This window comes from Xiphophorus maculatus, chromosome 22, assembly GCF_002775205.1.
Source record: "Xiphophorus maculatus strain JP 163 A chromosome 22, X_maculatus-5.0-male, whole genome shotgun sequence".
Lineage (NCBI taxonomy): Eukaryota > Metazoa > Chordata > Actinopteri > Cyprinodontiformes > Poeciliidae > Xiphophorus > Xiphophorus maculatus.
The window spans coordinates 17435722-17460552 of record NC_036464.1 but is presented as its reverse complement, the minus strand read 5'-3'; the positions used below and the strand labels follow the sequence as shown (position 1 = coordinate 17460552).

Sequence of the window (24831 nt, the reverse complement as noted above, 5' to 3'; positions counted from 1 at the left end):
TTTTAAGAAATGACAATAAAATGTTTCGGAAACAGCCCAAATACCACAGTTTGAAAAGCTTGGTTTTATAGCATTCCTGACATAAATGTTAAGGTCAAAAATATATATATATATATATATATATATATATATAATCCAGCACCCTGAGACTGTACATGAGCCGCAAGGAAGGAGGCAGAGGACTAGTGAATGTGAGAACCACAGTCCAGGACGAAACAACTAAGATCCATAAATACATCAGGGACAAAGCCTCAACAGACAATGTGCTCAGTGAATGTCTCAGACAACAGGGAACGGAGGTTGAGGTGCCAGAGATACCATCATGGCAGGACAAGCCCCTACATGGGATGTACCACCAGCAAATAACCCAAGTGGCTGATATCAGTAAATCCTACCAATGGCTGGAAAAAGCTGGACTCAAGGACAGCACAGAGGCCCTCATCCTGGCCGCCCAGGAACAGGCCCTAAACACCAGAGCAATCGAGGCCCAGATATACCACACCAGACAAGACCCAAGGTGCAGGTTGTGCAAGGAGGCCCCTGAGACAGTCCAGCACATAACAGCAGGGTGCAAGATACTGGCAGGGAAAGCGTACATGGAACGACATAACCAAGTTGCAGGCATAGTGTACAGAAACATCTGTGCAGAATATGGACTGGAAACCCCGAGATCAAAGTGGGAAACACCCCCAAAGGTGGCGGAGAACGCCAGAGCTAAGATCCTATGGGACTTCCAGATCCAGACAGACAAAATGGTAATGGCGAACCAACCAGACATTGTCGTAGTGGATAAACAACAGAGGAAAGCCGTTGTGGTAGATGTAGCAATACCAAGCGACTGCAACATCAGGAAAAAGAAGCACGAGAAACTAGAGAAATACCAGGGCCTCAGGGAGGAACTGGAGAGGGCCTGGAAGGTGAAGACCACAGTGGTGCCTGTGGTCATCGGGGCCCTCGGGGCAGTCACCCCCAAACTGGACCAATGGCTACAACAGATCCCAGGAACAACATCAGACATCTCAGTCCAGAAATGTGCAGTCCTTGGCACAGCAAAGATACTGCGCAGAACCCTCAAGCTCCCAGGCCTCTGGTAGAGGACCCGAGCTCAGAGGATAAGAACCACCCGCAGTGGGTGAGAAGGGAATTTTTTTTTTTTATATATATATATATATATAAATATAATTTTTGAAGTAACTGTGTATGTATATATATACATATATATATATATATATAAAAAATTGGGGGTGTTTCCCACTTTGATCTCGGGGTTTCCAGTCCATATTCTGCACAGATGTTTCTGTACACTATGCCTGCAACTTGGTTATGTCGTTCCATGTACGCTTTCCCTGCCAGTATCTTGCACCCTGCTGTTATGTGCTGGACTGTCTCAGGGGCCTCCTTGCACAACCTGCACCTTGGGTCTTGTCTGGTGTGGTATATCTGGGCCTCGATTGCTCTGGTGTTTAGGGCCTGTTCCTGGGCGGCCAGGATGAGGGCCTCTGTGCTGTCCTTGAGTCCAGCTTTTTCCAGCCATTGGTAGGATTTACTGATATCAGCCACTTGGGTTATTTGCTGGTGGTACATCCCATGTAGGGGCTTGTCCTCCCATGATGGTATCTCTGGCACCTCAACCTCCGTTCCCTGTTGTCTGAGACATTCACTGAGCACATTGTCTGTTGAGGCTTTGTCCCTGATGTATTTATGGATCTTAGTTGTTTCGTCCTGGACTGTGGTTCTCACACTCACTAGTCCTCTGCCTCCTTCCTTGCGGCTCATGTACAGTCTCAGGGTGCTGGATTTGGGATGGAACCCTCCATGCATTGTTAGTAGTTTTCTAGTCTTAATATCCGTGGCTTTTATCTCTTCCTTTGGCCAGCTAATTATTCCAGCAGGGTATCTGATTACTGGCAGGGCATAGCTGTTTATCGCACGGATAGTAATGCACATATATATATATATATATATATATATATATATATATATATATATATATATATATATATACAATAGCAATTGATAAATCACAGTGATTAACATTAATGTTCCACATGTCTCACAGCAAAACACAACATTGCGAATGCTTTGGAGCACAATTTTCAGTTTTGAAGCAAATAATTATGGATGTAAAGTGGCTGACTTGTCTCCAGTCAAGAGAAATCACTTCACATTATGAGAACATTATGTTCCAGGCAATACCACACAGTGGTTTTCTACTCATGATGCGAGTTAATTCACTTAATATGTCTTTAATGGGGGAGCCTTTTCTTGGTATAAAATGGTTTCCACGCTGACCATTATCTGAAATCAAGCCTAATGACGGCTTCTGTTTATGATAATGACCATTATTGCACAGACCACCATCACGTCTGCCAAATGATCAAATGATCCTGCGTTTTCTTTCTTGCTGTCTGAGTTTGTTAGTCATGTAAATTTAGGCCCTTGATGAAGCTCACCCCCCTTCACTCTCCTCACATCTTTCTGTATAATATTAAACATCCGATGCTTTGCCGCTGTTGTTCAGACCTCATATTGAACTGAGACTGCTTTTGAAGTTCTTAACAGCATATAGCAGATCATCTTTGCCCTCATCAGCCCTTAATGGGTTAAAAACACACACACACACACACACACACACACACACACACCCTGGCATCTCATCATCTCCTTAGTTAATATAGTCATCAGCTGGAGTGTGTAAAGGTAACTCTGAGGCAATAATAATAATAATAATTTGCAATAACACACACTGGCTTTTGGTGTCTGATGCCACATGAATCCTTTGAAGTGCAGACTGTTGATTACTGTAAATGAGAGCTGTTTCAGGGTGGATTGTGGGTAATTATATGCAGTGCACTCCAGGGAGCAGTGCTGGGGACTCAGGGGACAGCGGTTCCACAGGAGAGTGAAGCAGAGACAGAGCAACACATGCTGGGCCACTGATTCCCAGCATGAAACAAGTCAACAGGCCTGTCTTTTATTTCTAATGTCTGTGATTTACATGAAAGAACCACCGTCACCCAACCGCAACCGAGTGTTGGATGCTGCAGTTTGATTGACAGGATTTCATATTTCACATGTCCCTGCACCCCACCCCCTCATCCCTCTCCCTCCCAGAACAACTTGATGATGATTGCAGGATTATAGCATAAAACATATTGCCAGTTTAGCTGCTGTGAAATGTAACTGCTCTGTATTTAGCTTGTGATACAGATGGTGTTTCAGACTGGCGAACCTAAGATATAAATTAGAAACAGAGGGTTTAAATTAATGACAGAGAGTAATAGGAAGAAAAGATAAAGATTATACATTCCTCATGCTCAAAATAAGATTGAAAAAGTGTTAGCTTAAAAAAAATGCTCCGACATTGTATTTTAAAGCAAATGCATATTTCACAAATGTGTACCTTTATACATATAACTGTATGGGTGAAATAAATACAGCTATTTTTATGTTTTGTATAAATAATCCATTAGCTATCGGTCTATATACTACCAGCACATTTTTAATGCAAATAAAATACCCACAGTTACTTCTATATAACATTGACTTTGAAAGTTGGGACTTTGAGCAGGATCAGGACATAATGGCAAGTACATTAGACGCATTTTAAAGTGTATTTTTGAGCACAATGATTCCTGCAGTGTGAAAAGCAAAGATATAATAGTGGAACTGGGTAAATGAAAACAACAAAGAATATCAAAAGAAGTTGATGACTTGTGGATTTCACAAATCTGGGGTTTTACGACAGTCTAAGTGTTGTTGTGCCCTTCACATTGCTGTTTAAAGTAAGGAGTAGTAAAAAGGAGTCAGCATTGGTCACCGCTGCTCCAGCTCTGTCTGAGTGATAAGACCTACTCAACCGAATGCCGTGTGGGAGTACAAGCAGTAGTTTAGATTTAGTGGAACATAAGCAGCATTGGTAATATTATGGCAACAATGTCTGGACACCAAAAATGAATTTAAAAAATACATTAAACAATCCAAATAAATAAATTAGATTTCTTATGCTATACAAAAAAAGCCACAACTTTAGACAGTGGTAGCTAACTGAAACCATTTTCCTATCTAAGTTCACCATACAAAATTTCAAGGCAAGTGGCTTAGTGCACAAAGCAGGAGAATAACTCTTCCTGTAACCACAAACAGTTAACTGGAACAGAAAACAAAACACGATGCAAACACACAATCAATGAGTCATATCAAAACAGAGAGTCAGCTAGATAAAATAGCCCAGCAGTACAACAAACATCACCCTGACCAAAGGGTGTTTGTGTGTTGTGTTTATAGTTGTATGTGCTCAGTTAAACGGTCTGTTTAATTGAGCACTAGCACAATAAACGATATGGTGCACTGAACATTTATTGCAATATTACTGCTTACCATTTAAGGCTGTAAAATTGTTGTCTGGATTTTAAGTTGATTTATAACGAGTTTTACTTTTACACAAAGCAAGTGTTCTCTGTTTTAATTGAATTACAGGATTTCATATTTCACATTTTCTTGCTCATGTCAGGCTCATGTCCCTCCAAATTAATCCAAATGAAATAGGCTTATTTTATGTTGACATGTTAAAATTTTACAAACAAAATATATGACGAAATGCAAAACTGAATGAAACCGCAGTCTATACCTGTATCCTGGTGCTTATAGCATAAGCAAATTTGCAGCACTTGTCTCTAGATGGACTTTTCTTAAGTTTTTATATCTAAAAACTATTAGGAAGTGAAATAATAGTAAGAGTAATATAAAATAATAAAACATGATGTCGTCAACTTACATAACTTATTTCTCTAAGTTGCAAGTACAACTTAATTCTATAAATCAGAGTCTGACTTTTGAAAAAGTTTGAGAGTCCTTATGTATGCTGTTAATGCGAGTGGCAATCTTGTGTTAACCTGCTCACTATATAAATGTAAGCCAGCATTAAAATATAATTGCATCTTTTCTGGTAAAAAGAAAAGAAAATTTCTTAGTTAGTAATTGTTCTTGTCAAAGGCGGTGCAATTATTTATATTGCACAGCCTGATGCAGCTCTTATGCTTGATGCAGCTAAAGTAATATTTAACATAATGTTGTATTGACTAATGCTTAAACACTAAAGGGGGGGCTGAACTCATCAGTTTTTCTAAGTACATATTTTCTAATTGTGCTTTATCTATCAAACATATATTGAAAATTGAATTCAAATTAACATTCCAACATGAGCCAAAGTTTCCAATCATGCTGGGAGCCCTGCAATTTCTTTCTCTTCACTTGAGCTCATTTCTCCACTAATGACTTTGCCCTCTGATGCAAGCCAAGGGATCATCAAAGGTCCTTGAAACAAAAAGGGAAATATAGCAATTACTGGGACTTTCATCCGCAAGAAAGAGATTAAAAACCCCATCGTTGTATAAGCACCCGAGAAGCAAACCAAGATCTGTTTCACCAGCAAATGTATATTAATGCTCTTCAGCGCAGAAGCTATTCATCAACATATTCTTCCTTTTTCACTGCTTTCATTCATTTTTCTATCTATATGCGAAAATAGAATCCAATATATTATGTATTAGTAATTACACAATACAAGCCTGTGGTGCTGCTAGTGATGCATGTAGATTCCAAAATGCTGTGCATGTACAAGAAAAGTCATTGCCTTTTTAACAGTGGCCTGAGGGAACAGAGTTGTCCCTTAGCCTCCATAACCATTGACACAAAAGGTCCCCAAACAATTTCAAATTACTGCTTTATTTCTCTCTCTTATATAATCCACCCACATTATTAAATCTTCCACCTTCTGGGACTTTACTGATACAATAATATTACAGTACTAAGATGTTTACATTTGAGACTGCCGGCTTTTCTTGTTATAAACATGTATGCCCTTGGGACCTGTGGGAAACGTATGCATACTACTTGGCCCTAAATGAGGCACAGGTCATTTTGCTTTTAAAAAGGGTCAAAATTACCTCAAGCAAGGGGCTGAGGCCGATGCCAGAATCTGACTGAGCAGAAAATGGCTCCTGATACACACAGATGAGATCTATTATACATTAAACATGCTTGTAAATATTCACAAGTCAGACCATTCAAATGGAAAATATGGTTTAGGTCAAAGGTCTATGAAAATGTTGTCTCCTGAGGAAGTCCCAGCAGAATAGAGGCAATGATGATAACAGGGAGACCCACCCATAGGGGACTGAGGAGAACATTAAGAGTTGTTTTACATGTTTGACTGTGGTAAAGAGATGATACAGGGGAGATAAATGATGGGCACTTATTAGGCTAGACTGACCTGGAGTTATGTGCCACATTTTAATGCAATGAAACATGTCCATCACTTATAGAGCCAAGCAGATTTGGAGTTGAAACTTGATATTTTATTAAATGACAAATAACCCTGCATTTCTCACTGTCTAATATTACAACAGACTAAATTATTTTACTTAAAGGTCAGTCAAGTTTACCGAAAATGATTTATATTTGTTGAATGCCAGAATAATGAGAGAAATCTTTTTTTATTACCTCACATTCAGATGCTTACATAATCTAAGATCGTCATCTGCAAAGCCCAGATGACAATGTAATGCTGTTGTAAACTTCTGAAAGGTTAACAGAGTTAGAGACACACATGTGGATCCATCCATGGAAATTTGTTTCCTAAGAAATGAGCCACTATATCAGGAATTCCAAAATAGAGCTATAAAAATATTGTTTGCAATAGGATAAAATTCCCACACCTGAAAACTCCACAGGTATCTATTTGATTATTATAGCTGAGGGTAAACAACCTCAGAATGCCTGGCCACCGTACCACTTTGAAAGTGGAAGACTTCCTTGTAAACATGTCTGATGCAAAATGTCTGCATTAGCACCCAAAAAAACACCAAAAACCTCATGAGGATCCAAGCTGAAGCTGGTTTCATTATAAACAGAGTTCTGTACTCACATGGCCTAAAGGATACTCAGAGAGGAAGGAGCCATTACTCCAAAAGTCCAACAAAAAATCTAAATTACAAAAAAAAAGAAAGAAAAAAAATACCTTAGTTTTTGGAGACATGTCTTTTGGTCAGATTAAATTAAAGCCTTAAAACACCAACCAAACTATGAATTATGGGAGTGGCAGTTGTATTGTTTGGTAGTGTTTAACTAAAAAAAATTAGCTGTTATGCTTTGCAGAATAGATGGCAAAGAATATTATGAGAAGAACCTGAAACAGCAAATTAATTTTCTAAATGGACAATGACCTTTAATGTAATGTCAAATTAGTCACAAAGTGGTTTAAGTATAATAAAGTTTGTGTTTCGGAGTGGCCATCACAAAGTCCTGATCTTAATTTCCTAGAGCTGAAGGAACCTAAGCGCCCAAATTCAAGCAAACTATTATGAGAAGCTTGTTGAATGACACTAAGAATATTTCTCTCAAGCCTCAGAGAGTTTAAAAGAAAACCACTAAATACTAAAGAAATAGATGGAGACATCAAATTTGGAAAAAATAAAAAAACTAACTTTTTTATTATTGTTTCCCTCATTTTACAGTGTTACTGTTGACTAACATCTCTTAAAAGTTTTGTTTGAATGTTTTATTCACAAAGAGGATAAAATAATAAATGAGATTTTAAACATAAAAGCACATAGAACTCTACAAAGATCGAAAGGTACCCAGTAATACGTGGGCATCAGTTTTATTAGCAGTCCGTCTCGCTGACAGGATCACATGGTTTGAAAATTATTTCATCATGTTTGAGTCCAACAGCGGGGACCACGGAGTTATCTTCTATTTTTGTCCCACTCAGCCATATATTTCAGAGGCCAGGAACAATGTAGTCTGACAGACATATTCTTTATGAGGGGCTCGTGGTCTCTCTAATTTGACACAGTTGTCAGAGATAAAGCTCCTTAGAGAGTGTGGCCATGCTCAGGGTAAGAATGGGGATTAAATTAACACCCCCACCTTCACATCTTCTGACCCCAATACAGGGGAATAAAACATACACCGTGACTCACTTCAACACCCAATGTCTCAGTTCCAACTTCACCTATGGGTGTATTTTGATTTTATTACTAAGGAAAGCAATAATACTTGTTCCAACTTTCACACTCAAAGATAAGACAACTTTTAAAAAAATTAACAAGATCTTGGGTTAACATGTATCTTGAATATAGCAAAAAACAATAATAATTGGGGTTTGGGGGCATGCTTTTTATACAAAGAATGTGGTTGTTCATCAACACGCATCTTGGCAATAAATGTGGGTAGTAAAAGGAAACAGCTCGCATAGTGTAACAATACACCACCTCTCCTTAGTAGCCTCCTATCAAATGACCCGAGCACGTAAAATCAAATCAACACTGGAATGGATCATATCAAATTCTAATGAAAACATAATGTGCTCTTAAAATGTGTGTTGGCTCGGCAGCCAGTCATCCAGAGAATCTTCCCCCAGATGACGTGATGAATAGGGAACACCGTTGGAATATGCATCAAAGTCGAGCTCATGATTTATGTAATAGCAGTCACTTGGACACTGATTAGCTGCTCTGTCAAGCGTGTAATACGAGAGGCACAACCCCTGGTTTATCAGTCATTTATCTGAAGTGCGTCCTGATATTATCACTGGATCCTAATGTCATCATTATGCCGCACAGCATGTGCGGGCCAGTGTGTCAGGGTGCCGGCGACACTGCCTGTCAGGAGTTCAAGCCTCTTCATTTGCAAAAATGCTCAGACATTCATAGCACTGTGTCAACAGTAAAATAGGAAAGACACACCATATCAGAGTCAGAGGGACAGAAGCACACAGGTGTACTAAATAAGTGGGCACTCGAGGGGTACGGAGAAATTTAGCCGGCGTCTTTGTGGGTATGGAGAAGCTTGCGCGACGATCACGCTAATTCTTCTGAGAGGAGGGGAAATACAAGGAGCCAACATTAAAAGAACAAAACACAGAGTCTTTCAAGAGAATAAATAGCTTTTTAGCTTTTTCACATTTTATCATGTTATAAGAATAAACTTTAATTTATGTTTAGGGAAATTTAAACGACACAGCAACACAAATTAGTTCATGATTGTGAAGTAGAAAGTAGTGAATGCAGATGCACTTATAGGACCCTTTAATCAGTGCAACAACTGACTTTCAAAAGCTGCAGAATTAATTCTAAACAGTATAAATATAGAAAATGGTTGTCTCAAGCAAGGTAGCTGGCAAAGCAAACATGGAGAAGACAGTCCAAAATTGAACTTAATAGTCTGCTTTCAAATTACTATGTGTGCCATAGCATTTTATCACACTAAACATCCTATTCCAAAAGAGAAACATGGTGGTGGCACCATTATGCTGTGGAGATACAGTACTTTTTTAGTAATGGCATAAAAGCTGGTCAGAGGTGATAAGAAGATGAATTGCCCTGTAAAAAGACATTGATATTCACAAAAGGTCTCTATCCTACTAAAAAAAATCTTAAGCTTTTTTGTAAAACAAAAGGGCAAAATTTTCAGTGTCTAGCTTTGCTAATCTGACTTACTTCAAAAGACGTGTAGCTGTTAAAACGACAAAAAACAACCCAAGCTGTATTAAACTGTTGCAAGGCATTGTAATAGGGTGCTGTTTTTATGGCTGGATCCTAGTTTGATTTAGTGAAACAGACATAACATTTATGTACCCTTGATATACACAACGAGAAGCCCCAAACCTCCTCGATGTGCAGTGTGAGGCCCAAAGAGCCATTTTTCCTGATTAAAATGCACACTCACACACACAAACCACTGCGTGAGAGGATAGTGGCTGTTCCGTCTGTCAGGACGTTCCCGCTCTCCAAGAGAATATCTGATATCATAAATGACTTCAACTCCTCCCACGCCAACATGAGAGAGAGACGCAGTGAACACAGGAAAAAGAGAGCAAAGCCACAGACAGGCAGCATTTTTGACTGAGCTGTGGCAATCATACGATACACAGGATGGACAAAACTGCTAATAAACAATTTCTGCCACAATGACGAAAAAAAAAAGAAAAAGCTTAGGGTTGTTATTGTTGCAAACATCTGGGGCAGCACACTAAAAGGAAGCCGTGCAACATATAAGTCTATCAACGCCTCACACAAACAAAAATAGGGAGGGAAACTGAGCAGGAAAAGGAGCTCTTTGACTCCCAAACAAAAGATATCAAGCCCGGCTGCCAGCACAGACAGGGCACCACACCTTGGCAATGATAACACTCACAATCAAAGGAACAGTCGTCATCAATGGAGCCGTGTTTTTAAAGGATATCTAAAAAGATTAAAATATGTCTCATTATGGAAAACAATTGAGCCTTGAGGATTTTTTTATGTCACTCATACGCACCTCAGGCAATTTTCTTCAATACATACGCACTAAAATATTTCCTGTTTTGATATACAACATCTAGCCTAATTAGAATCAATATAAATAACTTTACACACACAGTGCAAACTGTGCAAATAATCTCTGATGTGTTTGGTCATTTAATTTGGTTTTCATGAAAAATGTTAACAAAAGCAAAATATACGATTTTTAAAAAATATGACATCTTTAAACATATTTTAATTCAATGTATTAAAACAATCATAAAACATTTAAGAAAAAAAAACAAAAAACATTGACATAAGATAACAGTCTGGCAACTGAATCAAGTTTCTAAATGATTTCAAACAGTATGGCTCCAAAGATCCAGCAGAGGGGGCTGCTTACTGCAATCATATGCTGATTAATTGAGCTTGATTCTCCCCATGCTGTGAACATAAGTTGTCCCACACTGTAGGCTACATGTTGGTATGTGGGTAAAGGTTACAGAGCTTTATCAGAGTCACCTTTTACCACAGTTAGCCCTTCACATCATTTGTGATAAATGTTAAGAAAACATTGATTTTCTGATTATCCCTCATCAAGCCTATATCAAACTAGGTTATGTTCATTTTTATTAATTGTGCATGTTCCTCTAATTAGCTAATGAGAGACAAAAAGCAGGTTTAGAGTAGAAAAATGCAAATGACGCTTAGAAAATAGCACAAAAAAAGTAAATGGCAAGGCTGAGAATCATCCTTCATTGAAATGTCAGAGATAAATGGCTCAAATGTCACATCAATTAAAACGGGGGACAGTTAGTAGTTCATTAAAGAGAGAGCCATATTGCACCGTCGGGTACCGTTGCCAACCCTTACTATCTGGGGCAGACTGGCAGCGGGTCCAGATGGCACGGAAATCCTCACAGATTTCAAAATGGTCTCTGCAGGGGTGGCGTTTTCTCCCCCCGCTCCCATCCTCACCGCTGAGATGGGGTGTGGGCCACAGGCCCATACCGGCCTACACATTCCAAACGGAGGCATGCAGAGAGCTCAAGGCTCCACAGAAATAAAAATTAACACGGCAGAGGAGAACAAACACTTAAAAATTATATGATTGATACCACACTTTTTTTTATAAGTGCTTTGTATTATCATGCATTTCTTGATTAATACTGCTGCAGGCAGAATGAAGCAAGTTTGTCTACTTTAGACAGCACAAAACTATAATAAAAGTATCAAATTGTGCTGTTTATAATAACATGGTGACTTTATTAGCTAATAATGCATAATGGGGTTATTGGTTATTGCTCTCACATAGACGTGGTTTATCCACAAACACTATGCCTAGGATTCTAAATCCCTCACAGAGAAGCTATCACTAGAGATTCAGCACTGTATAAATGCCTTAGATATAAGCAGAGCGATAACTGTGTTTGATATTAATGCTAGAAATATGCATTATTATATTTTTTTCATGGTGTATGAACATCAAGCAAATCAAATACATAAATCACTACCATTACAAGTCTTTGGTTGACTGTGGAGCCCCTAAAGAACCCCAAATTCCAACTTGAGACCTATTAGAGGAGTCTTCTATCACATCTACAGAGCACAACTCCGTCCCTGGCAGGGGGTGGAGCGGTGACTTTGTACTGGCCAATTAGGGAACAAGAGCGGACTTTCCCGTGTTGTGATTGGATCGTTGGACCATGCTGCTAGGAGAAACAGGAAGTGTCATTTGTTTTTCACAGGAACGAAGATTGAACGTTGCCCTATAGTCGGAGTATGAAAAAGGCATCAGTTGTAAGCTACAAGACTAATTAATGCAACTAATTGAACTGTAACCCCTTTTTTAAAAGTAAATTTAGCTCTGAAATTGCTTCTTGTACAAAATATGGTCTCTGTTCGGATTCGGTTAGAAACTTTACTTAATTTTTGGACATTTTAAGCTCGTAGTTAAATTGAAGGTGTGTTTATGAAGGTGTAGGGCAAATACTCACTTTCACAGATTACGGTAGATATCTTGCGTGCTTCGGCATGAATTGTGTGATTCATTTATTTGTTTTTAAACGGCACATGTTGCATTTTCACACCTGCGCAGTCACGGTGAGCTTTCTGCTCAATTAATCACGCAGGTTTGACCAGGAGCTAGTCTAATGAGAAACCAGTCAAATGATTGACGAGCACGAGGAGTCTGCCAGCCATTTTTTAACAACACAAGCTGCTTATTGTTTGTTGTTCCTCACCGTGAAAAGCTGGGTAAACATCAAACATCCGAGCAGTCACTAAGTAGACCGAGTGTTACTGCGCCGAAATACGGCAGCACCAACAACACGAAGGACATTATTTTTTAATCAGCGCAGGCGATTAGCAAAGACCATTATTGCCAAAGTCCATTATTCTATCTTGCGAGTCTATTTGCTAAATGGCAGACAGTGTGTCCAACGCTTATCCAAAGTGCACTGTACCATTGTTTGGCTCAGAAAATTTCTCGCCTTTATTGTCAGTTCAGGCAAACCCCTGATGAATACAGTGAGAGCTGCAAGAGTAGAAACAAGAAAGTTGAAGCAGACGCATTTGTGATCACATACCATGACAGATGTGCTGGTAGTGGTGCGCGTTTGTGTATTGGGTGGGGGTGGGTGGGAAGAGGTAATCTTAAAATAAAACAAACAGACCTTTAAACCTTAAAAAAAAGAAAAACATACTAATCCGTGCAAAAAACTATATTGTTGTCTTTCAGTTAGTGTTTTTCTATTATCACCTGGTGGTTCACATAACAATAATAAAAAACAGTCTCGAAATTGTTGAAGCTCACACTCTCAAAATCAGTCAATTGCTTGTGCTGCCTGACTAACAGTGCATAGCTTCCCAAAATTTTGTTTGCTGTCCCAAAAGACAAAGACTTTGAGAGACAAGTACGGTCGAGGTTGGAATCACAAACAAGATCTTTTTTCCCAAGCTAAGAAAAAAAATAAAATAGTAGTGTTTAGAATAAGCACTTCGACTAAAAAGAATGTAAAAATAATTTCAACATATGAAAGCTGTTTTAGTGTCATATCAACAAACCCTGCTTCAGTTTCCCCTGCAAATATATTGCAGGGCAATTTTGTTTTATATACAAAAGTGTATATTTCTTTTGTTTATAAATCTATTATTTCATGCAATCAGTGCATTCATCAACATTAAGCAGTGGAACCATGGTGAAGATATACATATTTAGGGTTTAATCATATTTTGAAGCATATGTTTATGTTTTTTGGTTCTACAGAAGATAAATAATTTAAGGTTTAAATTATTTTAAAAATCAAATGTATGTACAGCTTTGTTTTTTAAATGCTGAAAAGTTGAAAGTGAATAAGTATTTTTGTATCATTTCAACTTTTCACATCAAGGTTCTTGGAAGTAAAGGTTGCTTGCAGTCAATGTGACCTTTATTTATTATAACCCCCATCTCTCAAAATCACACATATAACATAGTCAATCATCTCTCAGTCCCTCAAAGTAAAAATAAAAAAGGAACTGCTGTCTGGTTATTGCCAGTATCCATCTCAGTCGTCAGAAAAGCTGCACGTTTTTGCTGTTGTTAAGGGCTGGAAACCAGAATCCCATTGGAGTTGCACCCTAAGGAACAAATTTAATGCTAGAAAAACATCCCGGCCATCAACCAAAAATGACGGATTGAAAATAATGTCGAGCTATCTTGGGAATCCCCCACCAGACAAGGGAACAGACTGCATTGTTTTTCTCATTTATGTGATATATAGAACAGAAAGAGAGGAAAAAATGGGCGATTTATTGGTTAGATAGGCGTATTCTATTCCATGCACAAAAGAAATATTTGAGAATAATGTGGGGATCAAGTCACATCATGACATTGTTGGAAGGCTAGGTGTTCAGATATGCAAGTCATCTTGTGTTGGTGGCATGCTTGGTTTTCAATAGATCACTCAATGCAAATTTTTCATGGAAAATTGTGAAAGTTGCCGCATGAATATGTCAATAAGCAGGGTGTAATTTGTTCTTCATCGTCAGGGCAGCGAGATGAAGAAGCAAAGGGAGAGCCAGTGCACTCAGAAGACCATCTCATTGCTGAGCCCCCTGGGGACGATCCAAGTCAGTGGATGTGAGAATGGTGTGCACACCATCCAGATCCTAATGGATGTCGCACCTGCTGAAAGGTACTGTACAACAGCCGGGCTGGTGACGTGATAAACAAAGGTGTGAAATTTACAGGCAGACAGAATCCACTCCTGTGATGGAGTGCCACCATTCCTCATTGGAAGCAGGGCATTTTTGTAGATCCCACAAGAAATATCCAGGAGAAAGTTGGGCAAATATGAGCAGGCACTAGAAATATGAGGGGCACTAGAATACTGTTGGGCTCGAAATTAGATTTCTGATGGCATGTGGTTGTGATTCTTCCTGCAGTATATTTGAAATTTCAGAAAAATAACTTGTTTATTACCCTCAAGGGAGTTGATTAGAAATGATGTCTGGGAGGTCAGCTAAGGCCACAGGGAGTGTGGACTGTTCTCTCCTGTTTCTTTATGTTTCATTCAAGTTGTATGCAGTAGTTTGGAGTGTCAACTGACACTCAGAAATGTATTATGTGGTTGCATTTCATGGCCTTCCCATCCCTCAAAATTGTCAGAATATAGACATTCTTACTGGAGCGACTGAAACTGATTAAAGTCAGCACTAATAGATACTTATTCCTTAGTTTTAAAGGTCCACGTCCTACATCTTAGATTAGTTTTGATTAGATTGAAATTAAATATCCATGTTTCACAGATTCACATTTGATAAACTTGAATGATTTGGGAAATTAAACCATTTCAAATGCATCCGGATAAGAAGTTATCCCTTTCAAAATGTCCGTTTAAATTCTAATTTATGGAAACCCATTAATGACCTTGTATATTACACCTCAACATGTGTTTCCTCCTTGACTGTCTGCTATTTCCCAAAATTCATCAAGCAGCAAAAACACTCCACTTGTTGTTAATGAGTTGAAGTGAGAAAATTAATAATATGGAATTTTGATTATGGAAGATGTCCTGTAACCATGCGCGGGCACCTTTCTCCGTCGACTTGCGAACGGGGTTTAATTTGTGCGTTCAGGTTCAGTAAGAATATGCAAATGAATTTAATGATTCGCATCACTAGATCATTTCTCAGTTTAATATCATTTGCGATGTCGGTCATAAGTGGGAGTGATCGCATCACTGTCTATATGTTCTCCAAGGTGTGAGCAAGAAATCGTTAGGAAAATGTTTAGATTTTATCTTGGCCAGTAGAATATGCTGTCAGTGTTGTAGGAGATGGCGAAGCAGAGCCACCTCAGATATGTTGAGTTACTCTATGTAAACAGGCATTAAGGGAGGCGAGATAAAGTGACAAAATACCGGCTTATCTTCGCAACCGGCTTTCCATGTAGATCTCAGAAAAGCCTGGCTGTAGCTGTAATAGTTCAGATCAGGCATTTCCATTGATTTATTTATGACATACTAAACAAGGCTCTTCCCAGCTTTGGATGTGGTGTTGCACAGGCTTAGGAAGTCACTGTGATAAATGACCTCTAAGAACATATTTTGGATAAGAAAATAGATAACATACATGCATAAAACAAAGAAAGACCTACAGTGCATTTATAGGTTTACAGAACTGTGTATGTCTTTTTTTGTTGTTGTGTGTGTGTGTGTGTGTGCGTCTTGCCATGGCAGCTAAATCAACACCATGGTGGGTCTGAATCCCTTGCAGTGTCAGGTCAGATTTCTTCTACCAAACAGGAAAAGTGAGATACTTGTCCTGTTGCATAATTGGCTCTGTTAATTTAACAACTGTATCTGATTAAAGCAATCAAGTGGAGAGGCTACCACAGTAATAAAAAGACAATCAGGATCCCAATTTTATACCCTTGTGCTTCCATTTTGTTTGTACCTGTAAAAAACATTGTTCATACCATATACCTGAATTACTGAATGCCTTTTTAAAATTATTTTATTATTTTTATTTATGCTCTTGTTAAATTGTCATAAATATTAAGGATGTTGTAATGTGAAAGTATAATTAGGACAGACAGGACTTAATTACTTATTACTTATTATTTGTACTAGAGTTATCAAAATAATCAATATTTTCATACAGTAAACATAGAAAACAATTCTTTAAGGATACTCAGATTCATCAAAAGCATTAGAGACACATTTCCAACTCCCAAAGTTGGAAATGAGCATGAACTGGTAACGTAGCAAATATGCTTGGAGAAGAGCCTTTTTGACTCTCATTAGCTGAAAAGGCAAACGTTGTTCTTAGGTATTTTGTGGCAGATGAACAGGAAAAGCCAAAGAATACCAACAAGCCATGATGCTTTGCTACAGAGCAGGAACTACACGAGCATCCTAAAGGCCAAAACTCTGATGTTGGAGAAAGATTTGAAAAGCTCAGTAATGGTCATGTATCTGTAGCAATGAAGGAGTGAACATGCCTGATGGCATAACCTAAACATATAGATAATAATCTATATGTTTAAAATATTAGCAACATGCTGATAGCATGTAGTATGTTTTACATCAGATCGTGTCTCCCCATTGAGAAGTGTTTCCCACCACACAATGACTCCATCCTACCATGTGCATAGTTTTGTACCCAGTGGAGTGACTGAGCAAGAAATAAAAGTCAAACCGACCAGTTTACGCCCGTCTGGTACTCCTTTGTTTCAGTTGTAAAAGAATTAGCAGCGAACCGGCTGAAAAAAACAGCAAGCTTAAAGAAATGTTAGATCCAGACTGAACCAGATATTTTAAGTAAAAACTAATCAGAGCTTGTGGCAACTAACTATGCCGAGAGAAATTGAACAAGGTTGTTGAATTATTATCTGATCCTTGGTTAGATTGAATGTACACATTCCATAAAACAAACGAACAAACAAAAACTTCTATTAAATATTATCTCTTCTTCTGTTTTTCTAAACAGGAAAGTCACATTTTTAAGTGTTTATTTTCTAAGTAAATGCTGAATTACCTATTGCCTAATGGTTTTGTCCTAATTAATCCAATATTGGCTCTACATATAACTTATGTTTTGCTAGAAAGAATACAGCAACACCTCATACCAGAAAAGTAAGGTACAACATACTGAAATAAAATGTTAGGTGCTGATCAGTTTGTCTCTTTGTATGACGCCCTTTTTCGGGCACGAGTTGGAGCTGACCCCCGCAGGACATTTTATAACCACAATACCTGCTTTGAAAACCATCAATTGGAGTTCATTTTCTGTGACTCACTCTTAATCTGCTGTAAAGAAATGTGCAGTCAACTCACCCAAGGATCAAAACCAGAATAAATTAAAATTAAAATATTCTCAAGATTTAAAATAGGCGCTGTTTTGAATTGGTGATGAGCCATACCAGCAACAACGGTAAACAAAGGAAAGCAAAAGGACAATTATAAAAGAGGAAAGATAATAAGATGATTTAAGGGTAATACTTTTAAGAATATTGTTTGGTGTTGGAGCAGTTTGAGCACAAACAAAAAAAGAAGCATTTCTGGCATTGATAGATAGATATTGATAAATGCCATTATACCTACCTAAACGCCCTTGAAGTATTGCTTACACACCGTGACCGTCAGCTCTTTATAATAGAAATGTCTCAAGCCCCTTTTGCTTCCTAACTGATCTAAGAAGCATTTCCTGAAATCAGCCTCCTCTGCCAGTCTAACGACAGCCCTGAAGGCGCCATCAGATGAACAAATTCATTACATCTCAACAACCCCTGTTGGGGCCTTAACACACCAGCCTTCCTTTTAACCATTTTTACCCCTTTTTACTTTTTAGCATTGCCTCAGCAGTCACAGAGGGAAAAGAAAAAAGAAAAAAAAAAACGGTTTGCATTTTGTTTACAGGAGATTACTGCTATCTGAAATATGATTCTTCTTGCCTCATTCACACAGAGCACAGACATGCAATACAGAGGAAATCATGGAGCACTTTTTTATTAGGGTGAAAAATGAAAAAAGGTCTGGACTCCTGCCCCGAGACATTTTGTGAGCATATTATTTTACAATGCTTTGATCAATTTGTCTGTCAAGCTGGCTGAGATGTGGGGGAGTGGGAAAAAAGCAATTTAGCTTGTGAGGTCCTCAATAGAAATGTACTACAGGAGCCGGTGTATGACATGTTGCATTAGAACCTGAGTAGCCTTTATTGCCTGATAATGTCGCAAGGCAATGCTGATATCAATCACCCTTTAACAGCCGTATGTGATGTGTTTTTATGAAAAGAAAAAAAATAAAGTATGAAGCATTTCTTGGAAAATAATTGATTTAATTCTGAGCTGGGGGAGTTCTTGTTTTAACAACATAAAAATGTTGAAAAAAAATACTGGCACAAAATGTGTTAGAAGCTAAAAATTGTTAAGAGCAAGCTCTTTGCATAAGCCTCTATAGAAAATTGTAATTAATTTTACACGGATAAACACTTCTCTCTCATTTGCATATAGATATAAACAATATATTTGTGCATGTGAATTCCCTGCACACTCAGGTCATGTGATCAGCCTAAAATCCTAAGTGGCTAAAACCAAAATTATCATTATACTTACCAGGCCATAAATCCCCACCATCAACCCCCCCCTTTTTTCTCTGACACAAAGCCTTATAAATCTGTGTCTGATTTTTTTCACATTGCACATTGTTTTTAGTTAATGATTTTCATCTGTTTGTTGTTGCTGTGATAGCGGGGAAATGTACCATATGCTCCGGCAAAAGACAAATGATTAGCAAATGAAATTCTGGACAGCTGTCTGACTGAAAGCGTTTGGTTGATAGCATTCTGCTACCATAATTAGCTTAAGCTTTGGGTTAATTAACTTTCTACCTGGATATGCATAATAATAGCATTCTGTAGAAAGCCAAGGAGCTTTCCAGTATATCAGCTGCAAAGGCTTGCTTTTTTTTATTATTATTTTGCATTTCGGTGGCATATTTCAATTTCAAGAGGCGATTTAACTCGGGAGCATCGTCAAATATTGTAGATTTTACTCCCCAAGCCAGATAATTCTGAAACAATAGGAGTGCATTATGTGGCAGAAATGCCATTTCTGAATGCAATTAAAGCGGATGAAAGCAATCACAAATTTTTAAACGCCTTTGTCTAGCATGAGGCCTACTTAAAAAAAAAAAAAAATAACCATCAAGAGGAGAAAAGAGGCAGGAGAACCCCCAAGTCCTTCTATAAGAGGCCTTTGAGACTGAAGTGAAGTACAACAGTAATTAGTCTTTTGTATGAATTTGCTGGCCATGGTCATGATTAGTTAAGCATATGAGAGGACTGCAGGACTGCACTGTTCTTAAGGAGGAGGGTGTTAAAGTCTATTTATCACCAGTTATCCTCACAGCTTTCCATTATCACCGACAACACTGGATGGGGCCTGAGAACAACCTAATTGTTCTGAGGTGGAGTGTTTTTGTGTCAAACCCGTCACCCCAGTCGCATTGGCATTCATAAGCAGCCAGACATTTTCCATCTACCCGGCTCTAATACCCAAGCTGTCACAACAGCTTTTACACACTACCACTGCTGGTGTGAAATATCTGAGGTGATGCATTTATCGTTTTTCTCACACTCGTGTTGTGTTGTGAATCAATGTCCTGCTTTGCGCTGAATAGCGGTATGGTAAATGTGTTTCCCTGGTTGGGGTCTGTTTACATGATGTGCTCACACGTCGGGAAACCACAACCACAACTTATTTTCCACTACGGTTCCTTTCTGGATCTGTACTATTTAATTTGACCAATGGCTTTGCCAGACCAATTTTAGGATGTGCTGTGTCCTGGTAAACTTCCTAGATTTTAACCAAACGTCGCAAACAAGTCCCTAAGGTCCACTTTAAAAGATAATGAAGAAAGTCTGAGCTTTAAATGAAGATTTAAAGGAATAAGCAAAGACTAAAGAATTGTGTACAGTACTGTTGTTTGCAGTTGAGAAACCAGAGGTACCATAATTGTGAATATGTTCATATATATTGAGACTATTATGGCAATATCAGTTACAGTTGACCCATTTTTGTCAGATTTTTTTCTTCCTCTTTTTAAATCTGCTTTTGCAATTTCCTCAGCAGTCTCTGTTAGCTTAAAAGTTTCTAGGGCAATAAAAATACACACAGGGTGTGGCCATTGAGGGAAGTTAGGGTCCATTCCCCTGGCCAAATACATTATTGATATACGCAGGGTCAATGAACGACAGTTGAACTCTAATAACTTACTGAGCTACAAGCCAAAGCATTCCTTTGCGATTGCAATATTGCACACATTGATATTGCGATGACAACAGTGACGTGATATATTGTGCAGCCCAAATATTAAATAAGAATAATATTCTAACAGTATGATCATCTTGTATTAAAAAAAGAAGTCTTGGAGCTCGTGGTTTAGACCAAAACTATATTTTGTGAAGCTGCTGTGTTTTCGCATGTGTATTGACACTTTTCTGAATTTGGAGTATATAGATAAAGCTAAAATACTAGAATACTAGAACAGATATTTGATTTTAAAAAGTCTGTGCATATCACTAGACTCAAAATACATGCACTGAGAAGGGTATGAATAATTTTTCAACATGCCACCAGAGCTAATTTTACTCCAGTGCCAGTGGTGTTGTCTGACTTGCGATAACAAAGACAAGTGAGTGACTATGTGTTGAAAAATGGTGACAAACCTTTGGTTCATTCCATCTTTCTTTCTCCATCATCACATCAGCTTAACACATAAGCTTAATGTTCCCTGAAAGGCAGACTTTAGTGATAGCCGGGAGTCCCCTCAGGTAAATTTATATGTAAAAGTAGCTGCTATATTTGGACATTTGGGTTATTATTTAAATTTTTATCTTGTACCAGTCTTTGTCTAGCACAGTCTTTCATTGTCTAAATACACTTTTGTGTGCTAAATAAACTGCTTACATTTGTAACTAAAATGCTTCGTCATACAAACTGCAAACTGCTGAAATATTGAATGAAATCATCAATAAAGCAGCGGGGAGACTTTTTGACGTACTCCCTTTAGAAAAGATATATGAATTATTCATTGTGTAATGATATTCAGATTATTTTTTTGTTCTATTTTTATGACCGCCTCAGAATATTGTTTTGCATGTTTTGAAGTGTAGTACTCAGCTGCGTATTCATTAAGGTGCTGCTCCCACTGGCCCTTGGACCCATCTGTGCTCTATGTTTGTGCCCCTGTCTCCTGGGATCCTCCCAATCAGGCTGCATGTGCCATTTCCTGTGTAAACCAACACCTGTGCAACACACTACCTGTAAACCGCCCCACGCAGACGAGACACTGACATTCGCTCTGATAAAATTCTGCAAATGTTGTGGTTTTCCAAAGCAGAACCTCCAGGGTGAACCCAGAAGCCAAATGAGAGTTGCCGCTCAGAACTAAAAGCAGCTCCTGCAGTTTTTGTTCCCCCTCCCTTTTCCCTGCTGTCGACCGTGAAGTTTCTCCAACATGAGGCAAGTTTGTTTTAGAACTTGATTGGATTCTGTATCTGCAACGCACAGAAGTGTATAGTGTGCGACATACCACGGCAATATGCAGAGAGATGATTCCGCTCTGACATCTTGGAGAGGAGTACGAGTCAATTATGCCCAAGTGTTGTTATTGCTTATCTTCCTGTGGCACCAAACAAGGATTTAGTCAAGGATTTAGGGGTGAGGGGGCGGCGGTGGGGATCATGGTAAGCGGTTCACAACAAAACACTCAAAACTCTTGGGAGCGGGCACTGATTTAAAAATAAATTACAGAAGACGAAGCGCTAACACTCAAGGGCCCTCAACAGTGCTGGCGTACACAGGTGAAGATTAGCCTCCTCCCTAATCAGAGGAACAAGGCAGTAATTTGCTCTGAACACAGACAGTAATTAGGACTTGGTGACACTGGATTCCCATAATGCCTTTGTGCTTGACGTGGTCAAATTTTGACAGAGGCTATCCATGCAGGGTCACTGTCCCCTCAGTCTCCTGGCCCTCTTCAGCTGAGTCTCTAAAAGGTCCCTGCAGTTACAGGGGATCCCTAATGTACTTTATGCCTCCCTCACTGGCTCCTTACCATTCGGGTAATTGGAATCTCTTACTGTGGCACTTGAGAATAGAGGCTAAAAACGCTATTTGAAACTGCTCAGTACTCTGTTGTAGATAAACATTGCAGCGTTGGGGTGTGGATACACTACATAATGGAGTAAGAGTTAAGGCTCTGGTAATACATGCCTTCACTGACTCCTGTGGCTAGCCAGCTGGGAGAAGACCTAATTGTTGTGTGCTTTGTTGCCTGCTCTGCAGTATTTCACCACCACCTTTATGTATTGGATTGAGCGTGCGGCCTCTTCCGTGGACATTTGCTAATAAGAGTTGCTGGATATCAGGAGAGCAGTTTATCTGGCCTAGTTGTTTTTATTTCGAAACAGCTGAGCACAAAATGTTCTCTCTTTCTCTCTCTCTCATAGCAGAATAGGAAGCCTTTCTTAAAGCTTACCAGTACTGAGATAGGCATCTGATCTCAAATGGTTGAACGCCCTGCATCGAGCAAGTGGCTTACAATTGTATCACACCCTCTTGCTCAGAGACCATCAGGATCTTGACATTCATAGAGACATGCTGTATTTTTTCTCCCTTTTTAGACAGTCATTTTAGGCTTTTTTCATGCTCTCTTGAGTCTTTGACGTCTCCGAGTTAAGTATCTGCAGCTATAAGGCTGAGGAAAAATATTGAACGGCTCTTGGCCTTTTCTATTTCATCCTCTGACCCGCCATGTTACCCATGATCGGTGAAGGAGAACTCTGGCAGGCTGTGTCAAAAGTGACAGCCGATCGAGTCGGGATGAGCGCCATCACGCTTCAGAGGATGGAGGCTTCACTTTGGAGTTTTTCCCCTTTTTTGTGCGATACACCATTACACCCTTCGCCAGATCCCTTTCAATTAGATCCTGTGGTTAACCTGTTTCATTCTTACGTCTGTAGCTGATAGAAAAAGTCTTACTGAAGTCTTGTGCAAGTGGACATACCAGATGTTTCAAGGAAAACTGACAATTTTAATGCCAAATATTCTTCTTTTTTTTCTGCCTTTTTCTCATTGTTTCATTGATTGATGGAATAACCTTCAACATTACACAAATGCTCAATTCATTCTTTATATTAGAGTTGGAAAATAGGTGGAACTCCAGATGACTCCCACTTTACGCAACAATGATTTATGGTAATTGGAAATTGATTGTGACAGGAGCACAGTATTAGAAATTTTCTCAAATCGCTATCTCGTATCAGGGGAAATATTCTTTTTAGTGCAGCAGATCCTCTGCTAGTTTGGAATTAGTTTCTTATTTCCTTACCTGTGATTGAATAGAAAATGGCCAAAGGACACTAAAGAAGTATGATTTATGCAGTCAAAAGATAATGAAAGAGCAGTTCTACTTTAACCTGGTTTGTAATGTTTATTTCAACTGAAATGCAATTATTGAAGCTTTTTTTTAATCACAATCAAGCACAAGCTTGTTACCAATATCAAGGTACACCAAAAATATTAAACAGTTTCCAAACTGCTAAAGTTTTCTTTCATGCTAGTCTTTCTTGCATTATTCCTACATTTTGAAGTCATTTTAATGAGATGTCAGAAAATATACTGATGTTAACAATGTTTTCTTGGCATGCATGGTGCAGCATCACTCCACCCCCCATCACCTGTTGCTTTGCATTGCTTAATCTTGTAGCACTGTTTATGAAATCATCATAGTCTACAATTCCAATGTATTTTATTGCAATGGGATGTTAACATCTATAATTATTTATATTTAACCAATAAATATGAAATATGAAATGAGATAAATATCTCTTAAAAGTTATGCCTATCTCAATAATAATCAAATACTATATGTTTAGTCTTTACAACAGTTAAATCCGCCTTACAATTGCTGACCAACTTCTCCATGTTCCCACTGGTATTTAAAACAAATAAATAAATAAATATATGCATATATACAGTATATATATTCAGTGATTATCTCTAATGCTATAATGCCTCCTTCCCATTACCCAAATCTTTAGCTCCTTCCACAGACTCCCTATGAGATTCAAATTGAGTCTCTGATTGGGCCACTCCGAAATATTAATATTACTTCCAGTCAAAGGTAAAATAAGCAAGATTACCCCAAGATTACCCAAGTTGTTAATCAGCTTATATTAGTGTACCTCAGGGTTACTCTATGAAGAAAATAACAGAAAATAGCTTTAATGTTGTGGCTACAAAGAATTGACTTAAAACTTACTACTTATTTTAACAGGCCATGTTATATAAAAACAATGCCTTAGTAAATATCAAATATAATAAATATGTGTCATTATTATTTGTTTTGTGATATTGTGATATCTAGATAATTTTACTCAAAGTAAGAATCTCAATTCAGTAAGAATCTCAATTCCATCCATGCACATGTTCATTACTTAAGCAAAACAAGGAAGAGTTTGTATTTCTTACTTTATTTCAGAAAATAATGCC

At 38.4% G+C, this 24831-nt stretch overlaps 1 protein-coding gene across 5 annotated transcripts in view; it reads left to right on the top strand.

Moving 5' to 3' along the window:
* The first annotated feature begins 12001 nt into the window (after positions 1-12001).
* mgmt (O-6-methylguanine-DNA methyltransferase) overlaps positions 12002-24831 on the top strand; it is a 39825-nt gene continuing 26995 nt past the window's right edge. For 4 of the 5 annotated variants that reach the window (XR_002752237.1, XM_023328049.1, XM_023328048.1 and 1 more), the window contains exons 1-2: positions 12002-12086; positions 14319-14464. Coding sequence is in view for 4 of the 5 variants with exons in the window: in XM_023328049.1 (XP_023183817.1) it covers positions 12069-12086; positions 14319-14464 (164 nt within the window). In the remaining variant the exon portion in view is untranslated. The remainder of the gene's footprint in view (positions 12087-14318; positions 14465-24831) is intronic. The other variant, XM_023328047.1, reaches the window with a different exon arrangement.